Source organism: Myripristis murdjan, chromosome 2, assembly GCF_902150065.1.
Source record: "Myripristis murdjan chromosome 2, fMyrMur1.1, whole genome shotgun sequence".
Taxonomy (NCBI): Eukaryota; Metazoa; Chordata; class Actinopteri; order Holocentriformes; family Holocentridae; genus Myripristis; species Myripristis murdjan.
Genome location: NC_043981.1, coordinates 6,935,001 through 6,956,018, shown reverse-complemented (window position 1 = coordinate 6,956,018; position 21,018 = coordinate 6,935,001). Strand labels below are relative to the sequence as shown.

Sequence of the window (21,018 nt, the reverse complement as noted above, 5' to 3'; positions counted from 1 at the left end):
TGCCAATTCGGACACAGACAAGAGAGGAATCCATCGATGGGGCGCCACACACACACACATACACACTCTTGAAGATTCAGCAGCATGGCCCGAGGCACTGTGCAGCTTCTACTGGTGTAATTGTGGTGGATAAACCCAATATTGAGCTCCATTGTTTACCCTTATTCTGTTGGAAGTTAAAAAAAAGGACCATCATGAATTACCCGCGGTGCCCAAACTGACTAAATCAGTAGTATAATGGAACTTCCTTCAAGCACATGCCGCAGGGAGTTTTTGATTTGATAACAGAATGAAAAGCAAATTTCGGACTTCCCATTTTTTCTTCTCTCTCTCCCTGCTATGCTTGCCTTTCATAACCTTTCTCCCTCTCATCCTTGTAAGAAAAACTCCTCCCGGGCACGCACACACACACGCGCGTGCGCTCACACACTACCCTATCCAAATCAAATTTCTGTCCGTGCCCTCTTCCTGCCCTCTCTGACATCCCTCCCTCCCTTTCCGCCTCCATTCTCCTCTCCCTCCATGCATCCCCTTGTGTTTGCCCATGATTTAAAAAGCTGTTCATTATTCATGGGCCCTGTATGTTAGCGTATTGACCGTACTAAGCCTTTAACTTGATCAAATAGTCTAAGGCAGCCTGATGCCTCTGCGTACCCCTCAACCACAGGGCAGACTAACAGGCAGCACAAGTCGGAAAGATGGAGGATGGAGATGGATATGGAGAATGGCGTGATCGAACAAAGGTTTAACCTCACTTTTACGGCGCCGTGTCACAAGTACACAGCTCCCATGCACCGTGTGTGTTGATATAAACACAGCACACTTCAAAATCATCTCTCTGCAGCCTGTTAATCAATTTTTCAATGTGGCTCTGCGCTCAAATCTATAATACATGCACCCTCTCTATCTCTTTCCATCTATCTTTGTCCATCAGGGAGGTGCGCGAGTTTGCCAATGGCTCTGTGTGCCTGGAGTGTGATAGCCAGTGTGAGAAGATGGATGGGAATACCATGACTTGCCTTGGCCAGGTAAGACCCTCCCTGAATTCACTTAACCCACTGATTTTCAACGTGGGGTTGGGGGACTGCGAGGGGTCCTTGAGGGGCTTCCAGGGTGTTCTCAGCAAAATAGTGAACTGTTTGTTTTCTCTACAATTTAATTCATAGGAATGTTATGACACCAAAAATAGCACATATATGATCATTTTAACATTATGCTTTAATCTAACCACTGTGAATCTATTTGTCGCAGTGAAAGTATGACACTAAAACATGGTTAACGTTACAAAATGTTAGCTAATGTTCACTAATAATAGCTAGTAAACATTAGCTAGAAAAAATAAACAGCTCTTTCTTGATATGGGACTTGAACCCCAGTCTGTAGAAGCAAAGTCCTGTCGACTGTGCCGTCCACATTGATGAAAGTCATCATGAAAAATAGACCTTACACCTGACTTGCTGTTTTCATGGCCAAAGCTACTACAGCTAGACTTCTAATTTTTGGTGAAATCTCTATCACTTTTTGCGCAATGGACTCAGATCTTCATGCTGTAGGATGTTTTGTAGGATGTTTATTTACACAAAGAAATTCAGAAGATAAAGGTGCTGTGTTTGCAAAGGTGAATAGTAGGTTAATACAAGGAATGATAAACTACTCTGGCTACTTTAGAAGGCATGTTTTTGGCAAGACACACACACACATTAAAATGAGATTAGTTTCTGACCTTCGAGTGAAGTTGCTGGAGAGCCTCTGATCTGATCACACCCTGGCTCAAAGAAATACTAGAATTTCCCTTTAAAATGCCACTGGAGCTCCACACCAACACACGTAGGCACACACAAACACACACAGACACAAACATACTCCTTTGCCATTCAAGGCTGCTGCAATCCAAGGTTAGACTAAATTACTTGCAACGCATTACTGTACACTGTGACTCATGGAGAGTAATTTTAAGTTTGTGGCATTACGGCAGTGAAAGTTGTATCTAACTCCTCATGTGTCACATGACCTGTTTTATTTGGAACTTAGTAGATGTATGAGTAACCTTTTATGACTGTCCCGAGAGAGATAGTAAGAGAGGGGGGGAGAGAGAGAGAGAGAGAGAGAGAGAGAGAGACAGAAAGAGAGAGACAGAGAGGCTCTTCAAGAATGCACAGTTGGCTGCTGACTTTGGGATGCTGGTCACAGTTCAGTAGTAAATAACACCAGAGTCAATCATCCACATGCATTCGCACACAAATACACACACACACACGCATACTTGAATGCATCCAGACGTTTGCATGCACCCACACACACACGCACGCAGACACACAAGCATGTGCACAAACACACAAAGTGAGCATAATGTTTATTGATGGCAGCTGTCTAAATGTGCCAAAGTGTGAGAAGCTGTCCGTCAGGTCGAAATGCCCATCGTTAGCAATACAGCGTGGTGTCAAAACCCCTGGTGCCCAAACAAAAACAGCACTTCGTAGCAGCTCATGCATTAACACACACAGACACACAAACACACGCCCGCATAAACACACACACACACACTTTTACACACGCACAATTTTAAGTGTACGAATAGACACCGTTGCATTTTGTCACCTTTTTTTTCTACCATTTCTCTCTTCCTTTCTTGTATGCACACGCATGTCGAAAAACAAACAGACACAAAGCACACTCACCCACTTTCCCTTGCTCTCTCATTACAAACAAATAAACACATGCATACACACTCACAAACACACAGCCATCCATCTTACTTATTCATGATCTCACAGCAGTCGGGTTCATGCTCGGTTACCACCTGTCAACTCCTCCATCACATTCGATGCGCTGTACTTCAACATGACCTGATTCCTTATGCATTTTGCCGGTTTTAACAGGGGGTGCAGCAGTGGAATACACTCTAGGCAGTTTTGTTCAAGACATTATAAATCACTGAATGAAATCATGCGGCTTCTGCTAGCTACAGTAGCTGTGGTGAGGAGCAGGCAAATTGACATGATTCACCAGGTTTGTATTTCCTTCTGTTCAAGGCTCTTTCCACTCTTTTTTCTCTCATTCAATCTATTTTTTTTCTTCTACCTTCTCTCTTCTTGTCCTTTTCTTCCATCTTTGCGTGTCAATTTGTTTCTCTGTCTCATTGGCTTTTCATTTCCTCTTATACCTACTCACTTCCTCTTTTTCCTCTTCCCTTTTGTCTACTCCTCCATCACCTACCTCCTTCTGTCCACACTCCACCCTCCTTATCTCCCCATCTCCTTTTAATCGATCTGCTCCCCATGTCCACCACCTTTTCCTCCTCCACCTCCTTTTCCTCCTCCTCCTCCACCTCCTCTTCCTCCTCTACTTCCAGGGCCCAGACCAGTGTGTAAAGTGCCTCCACTTCAAAGACGGGCCCAACTGCGTGGAGAAGTGCCCCGACGGCGTGCAGGGTGCCAATAGTTTCATCTTCAAATACGCCAAGGCCAACAATGAATGCCACCCCTGCCATGCCAACTGCACCCAAGGGTAAGAGAGGGAGTTGGTGGTGTCAGATGGAGATGTGTGTGTATCAAATGTTGCTCTTTTTGAGCCTCTCCCCTGGCCATATGTGCTTTCATGCCGTTAAAAGCATCGCAGAGATGTGATACATTCCACTGCGCTTCCCTGCTAAGAAAAAACAGAGTGAGAGAGAAATATATAGAGAGGAAGAAGATGATTCAATCTTTGAGCATCTGAAAATCCCTGATCTGTAGCTGGAATCCAGGGTTCCTTTTGTCAGGGGCTGAATGCATTGACCCTCAGGGCCATGAGGCCTGCAGTGAAGAGGATCAATAGGCACAAAGAGAGACAGTGGACATGGGAAAGGTATGATGGGCATTCAGTGGAGCACTGGGCCTCATTCACCAACATCCTCATAAGTTTTTTTTAATTAAACTTGCTCATAAGAAACGTCCTAAGAAAAGCCAATGTCAGATTCATGATGTGTTATTAAACTGCCAGACGTGTAACTGTGTTCTTATAATGATAAATCCCACTGTCCTTGCACATTGAAAGCACGTGCCACTTGATCCTAATCAGCATAGGTACAGTAAATGCACCGCCATTGCCCATAAAAGGGCATGAGGCTGCAGGGCTGTGTGCACACAGAAGTCATACACAGAAATTGATCAAGCAGAGAGAATGATATTTATATTTAAAAACAGATGTAAGATGTTATACAAAGTAAGGCAAAGACGAACATCAAAAACAAAAAGGGCAAAACAAACAGGAATACAACATGAGTTCAAACTGGTGGCAATGTTGTAAAGAGAGAGAGGCAAAACAAGCCCCAAGTGACAGCAGGGCAGGTACCACATCTGACCAGTAAGGCAGCGAACCCAAAGCACAGACACCGCAGAGGCACGGCAGGGGAGCTGGAGTCCTCTGAGGTGCAAAACCCAGAGCTGTCATATTTAGTAGTCAGTCAGGAGTGGATATAAAGTACAAGAAAAAAAAAAAAGATGCCTGGGATGCAATTGCTTGTGAATCCTGTGTTGGGAGAAGGGCATGCAATTGATCAAGTTAAAAAAAAAAAAAAAAAAAAAAAAAAAAAGTTTCATCCCAAATATATCAGTGGATGGCTGGTTCCCAATTAACATAACTGATGTGAACAGAGGTGTTAGTGTAGTGCCTATTTTAAAGACCACAATGCTTTGTAAAATATTGAAAATAATTATTAAAAATACACCCTGGAATAATATAAATTATTTAAAATGTTATTTTAATTGAAATCCTATAATCTTATGCATCTGTAGAACTGAACAAAACACAGTAAGCAATTATTTTGCACAAACATGTCAGCACTCAAACATGTGTGAGAGTGCCCTTGAGGGTGCGTACAGTTTTTTACAAATGCAAATGCCAAATTGTAGAATGTCAGAATCTCTTCAAGTGGGTTTTAAGAATAAATTCCTTCTTCTAAAGAGCACTCGCTGAATGAAGCCCAATGTGAGGGAAATATGCAAGATACAAAGCTAGAGAGATACGTGAAACTTAGAACAACACCAGGCAAAATTTCTATGCAAAATTACAGCTACATGATTAGGCTAAATCATCAACAGGTGCTGCAACTGAGAGGAGGTCCCATCCTCCTTAACTGAGAAATCATAAACTATGTCCTGATTGATTGACCACATTTTTGACGGTTTCATTTCAAGACCATGTGCATCATGGTCACTAGACAAGGCTGTCCCAATCAAAAGTGTCCTTCAAATATTGCCCAGATATGTCGCCTTCTTTTCAAGGAATTTGGAGGTTTCAACTAGTGTTTCCTTTGAGGTCCCAAACATTCTGTGCCTTTTTCATTTTGGACAGTGTCAGTCACGGCATCTATTGAAAGGGAAAGTGAAGATTTCACATAAAAAGTGAGGTAGATGTTGTCTTACCAGACTGTGGCCTCTATTATCCTTTGGCATTGGTGAGTCTGTAACATTATTTTCTGTTTTCAAATTTCCTCAATTTCCGCCAATAATTAAAAAAAATACATAGATGATCACAAGGTTTGCAATCTTGGTTACATCTGTTTCTTCACTGAATTTGTTGTGGAGTAACATTAAACAGCTGCTTTGTCTTGTGAGAGAGCTCGCTGTGTTAGTTGCCCTGCCACAGACCCCCTCTGTTCACTGGCAATTGTTTGGAAGAAGGCTGAGATGGGAGTGGGGCTACCATGCTGTGTGTGTGGTAGCCGTACAAACTTCAGTGCAATTTTGAATGATATGGATTTCAGCTGTAGACTACACTTTTATTTTGTTGTGAGCAGCCGCTTTTGATACACAACTGATTCCTAAACAACAGGATTCAAAGCAAAAATGGCTGAACCTATATCACCACCACCCCTGCAGAAGCCATTAAGAAGACGATGATAAGGTGCAAAGAGTGCACAGTTAACTGAGTACACCTTTTTATGACTTCTGGATGTTGAAGTCCTCAGCTACCTTTTACTGCCCTCTGGGGTTGGCATCTTACTAAGTTGGCTACAAAATAAACATGAAGTGAACTCACTACTGTAGTGAACTCATTCACTACATGGTTACTTTGTACCTGTGTGATACCTGTTTTCCTGGATAACGGGTATCAAACAGGTATTTAATAGTGACCTTATGCTGCACCAGTTGGCAAAAAAAAGGAAAAAATTCCACCAGTAAAGCCCTCACAAATTTTTAAACAACGCTGCTGGTCACTTTTGAATGATCTGTCCCCATGTTATGTCCTGCCCCAACATCCTGTTATTATTGGAAATACATAAAATTAGTAAGAAGTAGTAAGATGCTAGGAACCACTGATCAAAGGGGCAAAAACTAAATATGCCACTCTGCTGCCTAAGGCATTTCACAAATACCACTGGAAAAATAGAAAGTATGATACAAACAGGTATTCAAATGTTATGATATCAAATATCGAAGGACAATGAAATCCATTAAAAACTCTTTGATAAGGAGAGTATGTGCCTGTCCTGCACTGTTTGTTGTCAGAGTACTCTTTTGTTCTCAAGTTAATCCAAGAAGAAAACTGTGTGGTAAAAGCGTACACACACACACACACACACACACACACACACACATGCATATGCACATACACAATGGATACAGACACTGATTGCTCGCTAATTAGCAATTTGGTGCACCATTTAATTGACAACGCAGTGGCTTTGGAAGAGCCATTGTCGTCGTGCATTCAATTCCAAAGTTAGCTCGCTCTCCTAATTTGCAGTGTAATTTGTTCTGTCTTGCATGCTCGAACAGCACGTGCACGCAAACACACATTCAAACTTGCACACCCACAAGTGCACATGTGCACTTGTGCCCACACACACGCAAACACACACTGTTCTTCTGTGTCAGTGCTGTTGAAAGTCCCCCACTCAAGGAGCTGGAATTAATGAGCAGCTAACAGACTGCTCTAATCAGTTCCTGACTAAAGGTAAAGCCCAGTGACAAAAGGTACATTTCTGCACCTTGTTTTCTCACAGTCAAAACCACTTCTCACTGATCAACTTGTTATCAGGGCTACTTCTCAGCAGCTTTTGACTGTGAGGATAATAAAAAAGGAAAAAAAAAAAAAAAGAAGTGTTTCCTCGATTTGAAAATCAGAGGAGTGTGGTGCCAACAAATGCACTAAATCAGAGGGGAGGCGGCGTTAAATCAAAGTCAGATTGAAGGCAAAACTGAGGTGCTTGTTTTCCATCAGAATCAAATGGCTAACACTTTTCAACAGCCTTCATTAACTGTATTAACTAGCATATAAAGTGATAGTACACAAATTACTGGGACTAATTAAAATTCACCCAATACTTCCAGCTATCAAGATGTTGAGACTATCAAAGATCAGTGAAATATTTTCACTGGGAAAGACACGGGAATACCATTGTAGGCCATTCCAGTGGTACCGAAACATGCCTTCATTATGGTGGAATTTCAGCAGGGGAAAAACTGTTTTGCCAATATACAGTATCTAATGTGATGCATCTATTTCTATTTTTGGCAAGGGCCTGTATAGAAAGCAGGTTTGATGTCAGAGGAAAGGACCCACAGTGAAAGGTGCCATTGGTTTTATTTGATGTTTTGTTGAATTCGGCCTTGAACATCCTGAGAAGGCTCTATACTAAATTCTGTCATCTCACAATACACACATTTCACCTATTCTTAGACATGCACCTAGTTTGTAGCATCCCACTCAATAAACCACAACATTCAGGCGTATAAGGAAAAGAAAAAAAAAAAAAAAAAACTTTAGTGTGACACTTTTGTAAATATCCTTAGTATACTAAATATCACTTGGCCACCCTATTAAAGACACGTGAATTGTTAATACATAGACAAAGAGTGTTTTAGTTTTCTTTGAGTGCAATGTCTGACTGTTTCCCAGTATTTCCCAATATTTTTTCAAATGTTTTTTGCCAATACAGTGATATTTGGTTTAAGAAATGCAAACAAGCCAGCTAAATATTTGTCAAGCAGCATCAGTAACATTCACAAACCATCTTCATCAAGCATAAAATAGAGAATTCCTGTTCTTTATGTTGACTTAAGGTGGTTGAGAATGGTGAAACATGTTGCAGCTGTTCCTCTAGTTACACAGTTCGTTAGTGGTGGTTTTTACTGGTGGTGTAATGGTAACCAGAAAACTAACCATTGCATTCCAAGTACCTGATTTCGTAGGCTCTCCCAGGACAATGATCCACTTAAAGGTCAAGTTCGCTATTTTCCTGTTCTGGAAAAGCAATTTTATCTTAGTTTTTCAAAGCTATTTACGATTGCCCCATTGACCGTTGTTGTAGCTGAGCAGGAGCCCGCAGCACATCGACCTCAGGCTCAGTGCTCAAGCTACCGGTGAAATGGTGTCTATGATTAAGAATGATGCTAGATAATCTCTAAATAGGGCCTAGGTTCCAAAATAGCAACCTTGTCCCTTAAACATTGCATGAAACAAACGAGAACAAACCCTTTTCTCCCCGAATGCTTCCCCCTGTCATATTGACAAGTGGTCAGCCGTGCTTGGGATTCAATTTTCCACAGGTCCCTACTCAGTGACAGGTGATTGACGTGGAGGAAAGACAACAAGAGGTTTACTCATAACCTGTGTCTGATTTAATGGATGAACCCTGTGGTTTCTCTGCCCTGCAGGTGTGTCGGGCCAAGGCTCCAAGATTGTATTGGAATGATGGACAGGTAAGACATCTCAGGATACACAGTGTGTGGTGCAGGAGCTGGATCCATCCACTAGTTCCTGCTACGACTCAATTAAAATATTTTTATTTTACTATTTTTAGCAGTACTGGTAGTAGTAGTATTACTAGTGCTGCTGCTGCTGTTGTTGTACTCCTTAAAGGAAAAGTGCAGCCTGAAAACATCAACACTGTATAGAAACAAGGACCTTCATGACATGTATTTGTGGTTTTGTTTTTTAATGTCTTATTTTTTGTTTTTATTATTTTATATTATACCACTACTACTAAGAAGAACAATAATAAGAATAATGTACAAGACCGAAACATAAAGCAGCAATGTGTTTTACAAGACATGAGACCATAACAGCCTGCAAAACCACATCTCCAGTAAAAATACTCATAAGAAATTGATTTACACAATAAAAGCAGGTTCAAACAAAGAATCTAACTAAATGGCAAACCCATAAAAGCAGTCTTCTGGTCCTTTTCAAAAGAGGAATCAGTGTGAACATTTTTTTTCTTTTCCTGTGGGAGGCTTTTCCAAAGTCTCAGATCCTGGAACTGTTCTTTTGCCCTCACATCCATACTATTCCCCGGTCTCATCCTCTGACCCCTCATCACTTGTGCTGCAGTAAAACTTTTTCTCCCAATTAAAGAAGTCCCTTCACTTGTCTCTTGGCCAGTTCTATGTCGTGTTTTCTTTCCCCCTTTTTTTTTCTAAATTCTTTAATTTTTTTTTGCTTTTTCCCTTTTTCTATTCCTGTATTGTTCCCTCTGCCGGGTTAGTTTTTTTTTTCTCGTTTTCTCTTTATTCCCTGTCTCTCCTTCTTTCAGTCTTCCATGTCTTTTCCTCTTGTATGTTCTTTTATTCCTGCCTCTCCTTTTCTCCTTGTCTCTGTCTTGTCCCTCTCCTTCCTGATCATCCCAAACTGCTGAATTACCATTCACCACATGGCTCTATATCTCATTATATCAAAACCCAGGGCTTCTTTATAAATTTCAAGCCCCCACCCCTCTCCTTAGCTTCATCACAATCAATACAGCAAACGTAACGCCTTGCTCTACCCCAGCTCCATGGTACATGATTCTTCCATTAGCCACTAATGGCCTCCACAACTGATAGAGACTAGTGTTTTGAACTGCACGTATAAGCTAGAAAAGGATGCTTTTTTTAATGCTATGTACGTATGTTGTGTTTTACTGTGTGTGTCACGATACCAGGGTGAGAAAAGAATAAAGATGGCGAGGTTGGGAGGGAGTAGGATATAAAGAAGGATACAAGGACAGGGTTGAGTCATCCAATGCTTAAGCCAGAATAAGTCAACATTTGAGGCTAAGCAAAGTTTTTTTTTATATATTCTGTTAGGAGGAGCAGGTGTTGAAAGCACAATAGCAGAAACTAGAGCAAGAGGTTTGAAAATGGCAAATGCATTAGTGCCATCATTAGTGAAGAGAAAGAGCTTTTAACTCTCAACCTTTAGGCTTGCCTCCAGTAGAATTCCCCTAGATAAGTCAGAAGCGCACTGTAAAGGATAGGCGTCCCTTTTTGCCTCTTTTTACTGAAGTTTCAAGCACAGACGAAGGCAGGATGAGTCAGTAAACACATCATAGAGTTGTGTGAACGACAAGAAAATCCAGTCCTGTACAATGTGAGCTTCTTCACCAACCCAAGTAAGAGAAGCACGTGCCCTCAAAGGCTTCTTCTTCCTCTTCTCACTGTCAAAAATGAAAGCATGTGTCACTCAGTAATAGCTGTGCGCTGTGATCTCTGTGGGACTGGCCTATTTGGAAACAGGGTAGTGGAAATGGCCCTTTCCCAAAACCACCTGTGTGCATGCTAGTGTGTGTGTGTCCTGTCCTTATTTTTCTGTACAGGGCTCTTAGCATGGGGAGGTGCAGGAAGAAACTACGGTGACAAAATGAGAGGGGAATGAAAAGGAGAGGTACAAAATGGAGGGAGTAGATGTGAGGATGAGGGTGCTAAGGAAGGTAGAGTAGAGGAGTGTGTGTGTGTGTGTGTGTGTGTATGGAGGGGGTGGGGAGTGAACCACTAAGAAGGCAGAAGTTCAAGGGAATGGTACCACTGTGTTCCCTCTGTAATTCTGTGCAGTCTCTGGTTTGTTATATGCCTGGCGCTGTTTGAGCTTGGTGAATAGCCATGGATGGAAGGCTAAGAAAGGTCAGCGAAGACTATTTTCTGCAGGGGCATAATATTTTTTAAGATAAGAAGTTGATGGTGCTATTTCATAGATTTTAATAGAGTCGGTCCCAACCTTTGCACTGGTTTATTGGTACAACAGCCTAGGTGTACAAAACAAAAAGGCAGTGCAGCATTGCTTAGGTGGCCAGTAAAATTATATAGGCACACTGCAGTGACCTTCGCTTGACATTTTTAATTGCCACGGTCGAATCCAGAGCACTCTGCTTATGCTCATGTTTAGTTCACTCAAAATAGCATATATACATAGATAGATAGATAGATAGATAGATAGATAGATAGATAGATAGATATGTAGTGTTTTATGTGTCATGCCTGTTTCAGCTGTCATTGCATCTTCTGTTATGTTCTGTTATATAATATTGTATATTATATAATATTGGACATTTGAGAGGTAAAAATAAGACTTTAGTTTGTTAAATCTTGGAAAATGATGGTGTGTTGGGGTACTCTCCTGTAATTGGTTGAAGAATGGATACAAGCTAAGCTGCCTCAGCATCCAACTAGGAACTAATCCAGGAACAACTCGAACTTTAGAGTGCCAACAAGCATTTCCCAGCCTCCACTCCCTCTTGCCTCACTTGCACATGCTAAAAAAAAAATATGACTTCTTCGAAGGGATGAAAACATACTTCTAGGTTATGTTTTTGCCACTTAATTATTTTTTTTCTCCATTTATCAGCAGGATATCTCAAAAGCTTATGACCGAGTTTCTGTGAAATTTGGCAGACAAATAGACCTTGGAAGAATTAATTAGATTTTTAGTATCAGATTTTTATTTATTTATTTATTTATTTATAGCAAAATAGATTTAATTTATCACAAATGCAACCTTTGTTCCAGCCCCTAAGGATATGTTTGCAGGGTCAAGAAGTCAATCAAAATATTACTATTTTTGTTTTTATTCAGTCTTTCTGCATTAGTGTAAAAAGTTGGCTGCACCTTACCTTTTGGACCACATTGACAGCAGTGTCACTGAAAAAAGTTTTTTTCAGCTTTGTTACGGTAAATAATCAGCTTGAATCAGCGATATGGTTTTCATCATTCTTAATCCAGAGTTACTTTCTCACTCTCTGACTTTTTTCCTTTGTCTCTCCAGGACACCTCTGATAGCGGCTGGCATTATCGGTGGCCTTTTCGTCATCGTCATCGTGGCACTCAGTGTTGCCGTTTATGTCCGACGCAAGAGCATCAAGAAAAAGCGAGCCCTGCGCCGCTTCCTAGAGACAGAGGTAAGAGGGCAAAGTTCAAAACATCAGTCAAACAGCTTAAAGGATTTTGCTGCGAATCAGTTTCTGCAGCCAGTGACTGTTAAGGCAGCAGAAAATAATCTTTCACTTACAGGAAAATACTCAGGATGATATTAAATTAATTCCATAAAGACGCCCTCTGGCTAATGCATCACTTAAAACTGGCATAATTTGATTTAGGATTATTTCTGTCAGGGTGTAGAGTTGTAGATTGTGGGATAAATTATATAGTTTCAACTACAGAACCTCATATTAATATCTGTCAATAAATTAAAGCAGTACAAGATAAGATAATCTTTATTGATCCCTGAGAGGAAATTGGATAAGCCTTCATGAGAGGATGGCTGCCTTTTCACTATTATTGTGGCAAAAACAAATAAGGCAATGCTTTTTTTGAGAGCTTAAACAATCTTCTAAATCACACTCAACCTCAATGGATAGAGTTGTAAAGATAGAGTTTCCCTAATCCTATTTGCTTAGCTTTTGGTGCTGGGATCTCTTTTTTGTTTGTGTTTGTTATAGATTCCCTATTCGAAAGTTCTAGTGCAATCTTCCAGACGGATGCCGACTAAACTAGACTTCTAAGCAAACCTTGAAGTATTAAACCTTGGGCATGGTACTTAGCCAAATCACGCACTGTGCAGAATGTTTTAAGATTATGCATGGCGGCCATCACCCATCGATCTGGCCTTGAAGAGGCTTTGTTTCTGGGAAGCATTAGACCGCGGAATGGAGTTTATATTCAGAAGAGAGAGTCAAAGATTGAGGTGTAGGGGAGTGTGGGGTTTTGGTGCATGCGCATTTGTGTGGTTGTGTGTTTGCATGCGTGCAAGCCCTCTATCACCTTTGCATCTCCACGCATGCACGCAAACTCACACAAACCCGATTTCTCCCTCCATTCCTGATGGCCTAGCAGCTATATCATCACTGCTGGTCCTCTGTGTGGCCTTGCCTATGGGAGTTGGGCAGGCTGCTTGTCAGACTGCATTAGTATAATTTACAGGTAGAGGCAGCAGCATTATAGACAGCTGTCAGGCCTGAGACGGGATGGGTGGAGTGGGGTGGAGGGGCAGGGGGGGTGGCGGGGTCTGCCGTGAGCTGTTTCTGCCTAGTCCCGGCCGCACACATCCATCTTAATCAACCAAGCCCTGCTCCGACAGCCCTTTGACCGGGAGGGAAGTCTTTGGTCCAAGCAGATTCACTAATGTACTGTCACAGGCAAGGAGGGGCTGAGAAAAAAAGTACATGTGGGGCAAGGCAACGGAGTCACAAGAGCCGAATGGTGATGAGAAGATGGAGCCAAAGTGATTCGGAGCTCCATTCGGAATGCAACTACTAGGCAATGTGAGCACAAACACAGACAATATATGTTTGTGTTGCATTTGGCTATAGCCTAGTCTTTCTAATGTTATGGTTCAAGGTAGTTAAAGTTAATGAAATTATTGGCATTATTTGCTCCCTCTTTTTCAAACTGCAAGTAACTATTTCGCGACTATTCAGAAAACTTGCAAAATTTATGCAAAAGTGTCCGTCAAAAGTCTTTTCTGAAGCAATTTTATACTAGAAATGGACATTGGTGTCCCTCACATCAACTAGCGTGGTTCAAAAATGTGACTAATGTTTTCTAATCATATGCAAACGCATATTTTGGAAAACAGACTACTTTATGTGGGGGACACTGATTTCACCACCAGCAGTTGATTCTCACCACACCACTGCCAGAATGCAATGTACGCCAGCTAACTAGATTATGAATCAGGAGCAGTGGGTGGAAAGCAGAGCAATGGCACAAACCCATGCGCTCAGAGGAGGACGGCAGGGCAGAGGGCATTTGGGACAGAACTACAGACAAAAAAGTAACTTCTTGGAGGGGATCCCTTTTGCTCCCTTTTGCATCCAACTTCATTAAACATGACAGTTTATGAAGACATGGTTATTGCCGATGCAAAGCCTGAAATAGAGTCAGCCAAGTCAAATTTTCCTGCTCTCCAAGGACATGTAACTGGGTATACAAGTAATTAGATGTGGTAAAACCTTTAAAGCCTGTGGTAGGTTGGACTATAGGTTAGACAGAGGCCATTAACCAGAGGTCACAGGGTCAATCCCCACAGCAGCCACTATGTACATCACCAGGTTTGTGTTCTGCTGAGGCGACTGAATCCCTATGCGCTCAGTCATTGCAGGTTGTTGTTCTGTGCAAGAGCAAGTCAAAGGTTGACAGTGCTGCTACCTGACATTCATGATTTTATCCTCTAGGGAAGAGGCTATATGTGTGCCCATCATATATATATTCCAAGGCCTCATACTGGCCAAGGCCAAGTTTTTTCATCTTAATTTGGGATATTCAACAGAATACATAAATGCAGCCTTCTACACTGCTCGCACACGCACACGCACACACGCACGCACGCACACACACACACACACACACACACACACACACGCACACACACACACACACACACACACACACACACACACACACACACTCTCCACATACTCCACATTCCTTATACACTTTACATTTGAAAGTATATTTTGCTGTAGTCTCTCTCCACCTTCACCTGGTCGGCATACTAAAAACCTGCACTCAGTGTGGCTCGTATCATGCTTTCCAGAGGCACTTTTGGGTGATGAAACCACAAGATAGGCTGATAACCATAAGACAGCCAGCGAATGTGGATTCACTATTAAAACGAATAATGGAGTTGAGTCTGTGCCTGTGAATGGAGATCAAGCTTGTCTGGATGAGAGATTTGGGGAAAGCGAAGGCTCAGGGACTCCCTCTCTCTGTGTGTGTGTCTGCCATGGCTTTTTAAACAGAACGCTCACCTCTCGTGTCAGACAGAAAAAGATGCCTCCGGTACACACTGTCAAAATGTGATCTGAACACTCAGTCTGCATTTCCATATCAAGGACACATGGCAATGGCCGTTACGCTGTGTTGACTTGCAAAACTCACTCCTATTTTATAGCTTTCTTGTTCTCTTATTCTGTTTCACTATTCTCATTGTTGTTTTGTCACTCTCTGCCTCTGTCTTTTTAGTGTCTTCACCCTTCCCCTTTCTGTTTTCTTCTTCTATTTTGATCTATCTCTCTTTCTACTTACCTATTTCTTTGTCTCCCCTGTGAGCAGATGCTTTATTCCTCTGTCTTTTCAACTCCACCTTTTTTCCCTACCTCTCTTTCACCTTGAAAAAAATAGACTAATACAGAAATACCCGCCTCACCCTGCAGTGCCTTTTGAGGAAGGCCCTGAAAACAAATTGATTTTTGCAAGGAGAGACAACGCAACCAGCAGAGTCCCCTCACTGTTGCAGTGCGACCCTGGGCTGTGAACTCTGACCCCAGTCCAATGAAGCAGGACTAATGCGCTTGAAGTCACAGTGTCTCACTTCCCCTTCTAGCTCCTTTGTTAAGACAGGGGTTGTGTGAGTGTTTCAGCACCACAGGTTGTGGACAGCTCCCATGCTGCTTCGTGCTCCCTCACTCACTTACAAGAAGAATTTCAGCACCTGGGTAACTGGACAGCTCCTGGTGTTTCAGTCTGTGTTGCTCAGCACAGTGCAGGCTAACTGAACTAAAGCTGCGAGGACAGTGGTTTTCAAATTGGGGTCGGTGGACCCACAAGAGACCATACCAGAGGTTCCAGTGATTCTGAATGTTTGGACCATTTACTACAGTTTACCCACATTTTACATTGCAGCCACCTATCAGGCGATTCCCCTGAATTGAATCTAATGACTGGATAAAAGTTACAAAAAATGATCATTCTAAAACACTGCTTGCTTGGGAAAAGATTAGCAGAATCATGAAGTTTATACATTTTATAGATATGACGATAAACATGCAAAATCACTTGGTATGGTCCGTTAAGGGGCTTCAAAAATATCTTGTCATATCAAGGTCCCTAAGGTAAAATCACCTCAAATGGAGGTCTGCCACTCAGTGAAATTCAATTGCAGGAGATTCAGAACATGAGAAAGTTTGCAACCTCCTGCACTAATAGACTTTTAAACTCTTTTAACTGCATTTTAAATCAGGGTCCTCTCACAGGAAGCATTTTTTCCTGCATCTTTCTGAGTCAAAAAGGCACTTCTAAGAGTGTTTTTAGGCTCATATTTATTTTTTAAAAAACATTTTTAAGATAGCCAATGATGTTCACTGACTGCAAACTAATGGAGCTCTGTATCCAATTCTGCCTTTGGTGGGCTGATTAAAAGCAGTTGTCACTAGCCATGGTTTTGAAAAGTTGAATTTCTTTCAACTAAAAAAAATGATAACAAAACACCACCAGCAGCAATGCTTTTTGGATGTATTTTTTTAGAACAGTGGAGCACTGAGTGTTTATGGCTGCTTCCAATAGGATTTGCAAACATAGACACTGTGTGTGAACACAGCTTTATTGTGCACATTAAGCTGATACATACATGATGCTCCAATTTCCCCCAAGAGATAGGGAGCACCAATACTCAGTCACTATATTTCAAGAAGCCCAAAGCTTCAATGAAAGCTGCCTATGTTAATGTGTACATAAGAAGGTGTAGTAAGTTTTATGATCAAATGGCAATGGCAACATAATATAGTGAGCAGAAATAACTGTATTAGAGCTCTATTATGTCCTCTAGAGCCACAATATTGTAGCATAATGAGTGACCTTGCATAATGATAGGTATGCTGTGCACCATAATACACAAATTGCTTTATTCGGCTTACTTTGTGTCACTGTGCTTCAAGTGTAGTTACACCATTCAACCATTCAAGCAAGAAACAGCATATCAGGAGAAAAAAATATCCACTCAGAAAGCCTATTAAACTACACTTATCTTAGGTGGGGTTTATTATTTGATCAAGCAATTAGTGGCAGCAAATAGTCTCTGTCTGTCTTTCATTGCATTCAGTCTGTCCTTTTAGCCCTGTAGTTAAATGAGTATTCTGTTACTCATTTAGGGATACAAGGGAACAGATTGCACCGCACTGTCTAGTTCAAGTGGTGTTTGATTTTATTGTCACTGAATGACGATGAAGAAGAGGCAGGTGGGTTTAGAAAAGTTTTGGTTGACCTTTTGTATTCACCTGCTGATCTCGGTGGGCAGTTGGGGTGGGAGTTGGTTGTGAGATGACGAAAAAGAATTTGGCTAAAGCTATAGCTGGCCAGTCATGGCCAATATGGGTTGAGCACTTAAAAAGAGCAACAGCTGAAGGTGTAGGAGGCTTTGTTAGAAATGAAAAGGGACAGTTCACCCAAAATACAAATAGAAAGAGATTCTCCTACTTACCCTTGGTGCAGTCTATCCACAGAGGTAGTTTCTGTGTGATGTGGCAAGGTTTCCAGTCTGCCCTTCCTCAACCAAAAACAAGCAGGCTGGGTTTTTGGAGCTCAAATTATCAAAAATGTACATGTGAACAGCTCCACAGCAACAGCTGTTTCCACAAGCAAGGACACAGATATCTGACATGCCATTGGGAACTACGTATTCCTGCCAATGTACAAACTCATTCACACTGATATAGTTTACTGGAGTTTTTCTGCAGGAAATAATTCCCAACTAAGGTCTTTGCCACTGATACTGAGATTCAGTCTTATAAATTTGGTTGGTGGTTTTATCTGTCGTAAACTAAAAACCACAGTCAAACACAAATACTAATTCTTGTTCCAGATAGTACATTTGCCTTGAGACAAAGGTTTGTTGTACCATAAGCTTGTTCTCCAGCAACCCCCTTCAATTAGACAGCATTTTGTAACAAATATAGCATTTTATATGGGTAATTTGAACATCTAAGTGTATACCGGAGGGTTAGCAGCACAAGTTTGAGGACAGTGTTTACTTATTCAATACAAAATAATTCTGTGAATGTATTCTAGCTCGAGGCTTGAATGTGCTGCTTATTTGTCCAATGAAACATCCCAATCCTCTCCACTGCGCCACCAGAGAACTTCATTTGGCAAAAGCAGGTGCATTATTAGCTGGTAAATAAAGTGGTGTGGTGTGTGTGTGTGTGTGTGTGTGTGTGTGTGTGTGTGTGTGTGAGAGAGAGAGAGAGAGCGAGAGAGAGAGAGAGAAGCGGGGTGGGTGGGGTGTTTTGGAGACCTTGGGACTGCATCTTATTTAATCGCACTCCCATACCCTCTCCTCTCCTCTTCTCCTCTCCTCCTGTCTCCTCCTCTCTCCTCTCCTCCCCTCATCAGCCCAGTCCAGGCTTGTCCTAATGAAACAATAACAGCTACAGCCTGTCACCATCTGCTCTTATTACTGCTCTGTCACCTCCTCCCTTCCTCTCATTGCTGCTGTCTCTTTCGGACTCGCTCCATTTCGCCCTCTCTCTCTCTATCTACAGCATCTCTGTGTGTGTCTCTCTCTATCTACAACATCTCTAATTTTCTTGTTTTTCATGCAGTCTGTCCACAAATGGATCAATGTGCTATAATGCAGTTTGCCGATATATCGGGCTGATAAGCATTATCCACCTCCAATACTGTGGATGATCCTCCATGACCAAAGCTGGGCCTTTTCTGGCAAAGTTAAAAAAAAAAAAAAAAAAACTCATCATACAAATCAACATAATTTTCAAAGGGCCTAATATATCCTTGAGTTTTTCCAACCACGATGTGGACCAGGTCACCCCCTCCTAAACAGCTAATCCATATAAAATATATTTATAATGTGGATCTTAAAGCACCTACAAGGGATAGTAAGATAATGTTACTTTTCTGAAATGGGAAGCTTGGTGTATATTCTCAAAATGCTCTCCTGAAAAAGGTTTCACAAAGCAATCTTTAAATCAACAGAACTGCTCTGTTTGAAACTACTTATTTCACAAACCAAGCTCTAATTTCAAACTGTAAACTTCCACGCTGTAGCTACACTCTGCCCAGCTGCCAGAGTCATTCATGAAAGCAGTCAAAACAAGTCCCAAATGAATACCACTGTTTCAGTCCATAATTATTGACTAAATGCTTGCTTGGTGAACCCTTTTTTAGTTCACATTCTGAAATTGCTAAGAGCATATACCAGTCTTCCCATTTTGAAAAATTAATATTATCTTAGTTTTTCAAAGCCATTTACAATTGCCGCATTGGCTGCTGCTGTAGCTGAGCGGGATCCTGCAGCACATTGATATCAGGATCAATACTGAAGTGACCGAGGGTCTCTATGTCTGAGGATGACGCCAGACAATCTGTAAATAGGGCCTAGGTTCCAAAATAGTGAACTTGTCCTTAAAAAACCCACACCCTGCTTCATATACAGTCATTTACTCATTCACTCATTCCTTCCTCCTCACTCTCTTTCTTTGACTTCTCCCCTTCCTTTCTCTCTCTCTCCTTCTTTTTCTCCAGTATTTATCCCCCATTCTCCCTTCTTTATTCTCCCTGCTAACTCTCTTCTGTGATGCCGCCGCAGGCTTACACTCCTCCTTCAGGCCCAGCCATAACAGTAGCTATTAAACAGTGTGTCATTGCCGAGCTGCAGGCAATGTCATCCATTCTGCGGCCCCGCCGACGGTGCAACTGCTGGTCCTATTGTGCTGATGGTTTTATATCACATTGAGTAAGCGCTTGTACGGCTGACCGACTGATATATGGTCTCATTATATTGTTTGATGGCCATGGCTGAGCCGGGTGATTATGCCGCTGATAAACCGCGGCGAATGAGGGAACTGATAGGCTGATAGGCTGATAGGCTCATTAAGACACGTATTGATCAGACATATTGACTTCTACTGTGAGTCTGTGTGTTTGTGTTGGGTGTGTTTTGTCCATTGTGGATGGGTGATTGAATTTGTGTGTACATGTGATGAGCTATAAGGAGGTGGACTGGATTTATGAGTGGGTGTGCATATATGTGCATGTGTTTCCATGTGTGTGATGTGTGCCATGTGTGTGCATGTGAGTGTGATATTACTGTCTAAATGAATTTGTGTGTGTGTCAGTGACATAAATATAGACAGAGCAGTGTGCAGGGGGTGGGGGAACCCATAGAGATAGCAGGCCCTCCAACAATGTGTTGGGCGGAGAACAGCTCCTTGAGAGTGATTTAGATTGCCACCTTGGAAATACGCCTGTGTTTAAAGAAGAACTCAGATTAAATTAAAATAAAGTGGTGCCATTTGGTATATATGCCCTTGCCGTGTTATGGCACCTGTTGTAGTTTTCTTAAATTATATTCTTATTCTATATAAACTATAAATAAAATAAAAACTATTCAGTCAAATGAATGGATGGATGTGAATGTGATTAGACAATACAATATAGCTACTTTAGGTGCAAAATCTGAACATCAAGACTGACAAGCTGAGCACATCTGCACACACACACACACACACACGGTCTGATTGATGGTCCATTTTCCCTCCGCCAATTATTGCATGATTAGGAGAGCAACCTTGAACAAATGACTTCATTACTATACGCGGAATACTGTACAAATGATTTACACCACGACACATGTGCAGTAGAGGATTTTGACTTGCAGTAATGACACATCATGTTTTGATTGTTACTTCTCTGAAAGTTTACATCGTCGACTCGTCTTTTCTGAGATTTCAATCACAGAGATCAGCTGATGACAGAACGGGGATTTATTATCTCCGTTCTGTGAAGCCGGAAGCAACAAGCAACTGATTGAACAGTTTACTGTAATTTATAGACTCGTTACCTAGCAACTCACCTGCTGTTTAGTTTAGTTTAGTGCTGTGTTGTTTTGTTTTGTTTTTTAATCCGTAAACCTTCCTAGTAAGATCTAGTTCCAGCTATAGTTCGTTGGATGACTTGTTGATTTGGTGACTGGCTGTTCTGTGTTCTGGTATCTGGTATCTATGTGTCTACGTTTAGCAGTTGAGTCTAGGGAGTGCTCACTGTGCAA

At 41.6% G+C, this 21,018-nt stretch overlaps 1 protein-coding gene across 1 annotated transcript in view; it reads left to right on the top strand.

Moving 5' to 3' along the window:
- Nucleotides 1–21,018, top strand: part of LOC115375849 (receptor tyrosine-protein kinase erbB-4) — a 149,487-nt gene that overhangs the window by 78,924 nt on the left and 49,545 nt on the right. The window contains exons 14-17 of the mRNA XM_030075430.1: nt 935–1,028; nt 3,353–3,507; nt 8,643–8,687; nt 12,004–12,136. Of these exons, the coding sequence (XP_029931290.1) occupies nt 935–1,028; nt 3,353–3,507; nt 8,643–8,687; nt 12,004–12,136 (427 nt within the window). The remainder of the gene's footprint in view (nt 1–934; nt 1,029–3,352; nt 3,508–8,642; nt 8,688–12,003; nt 12,137–21,018) is intronic.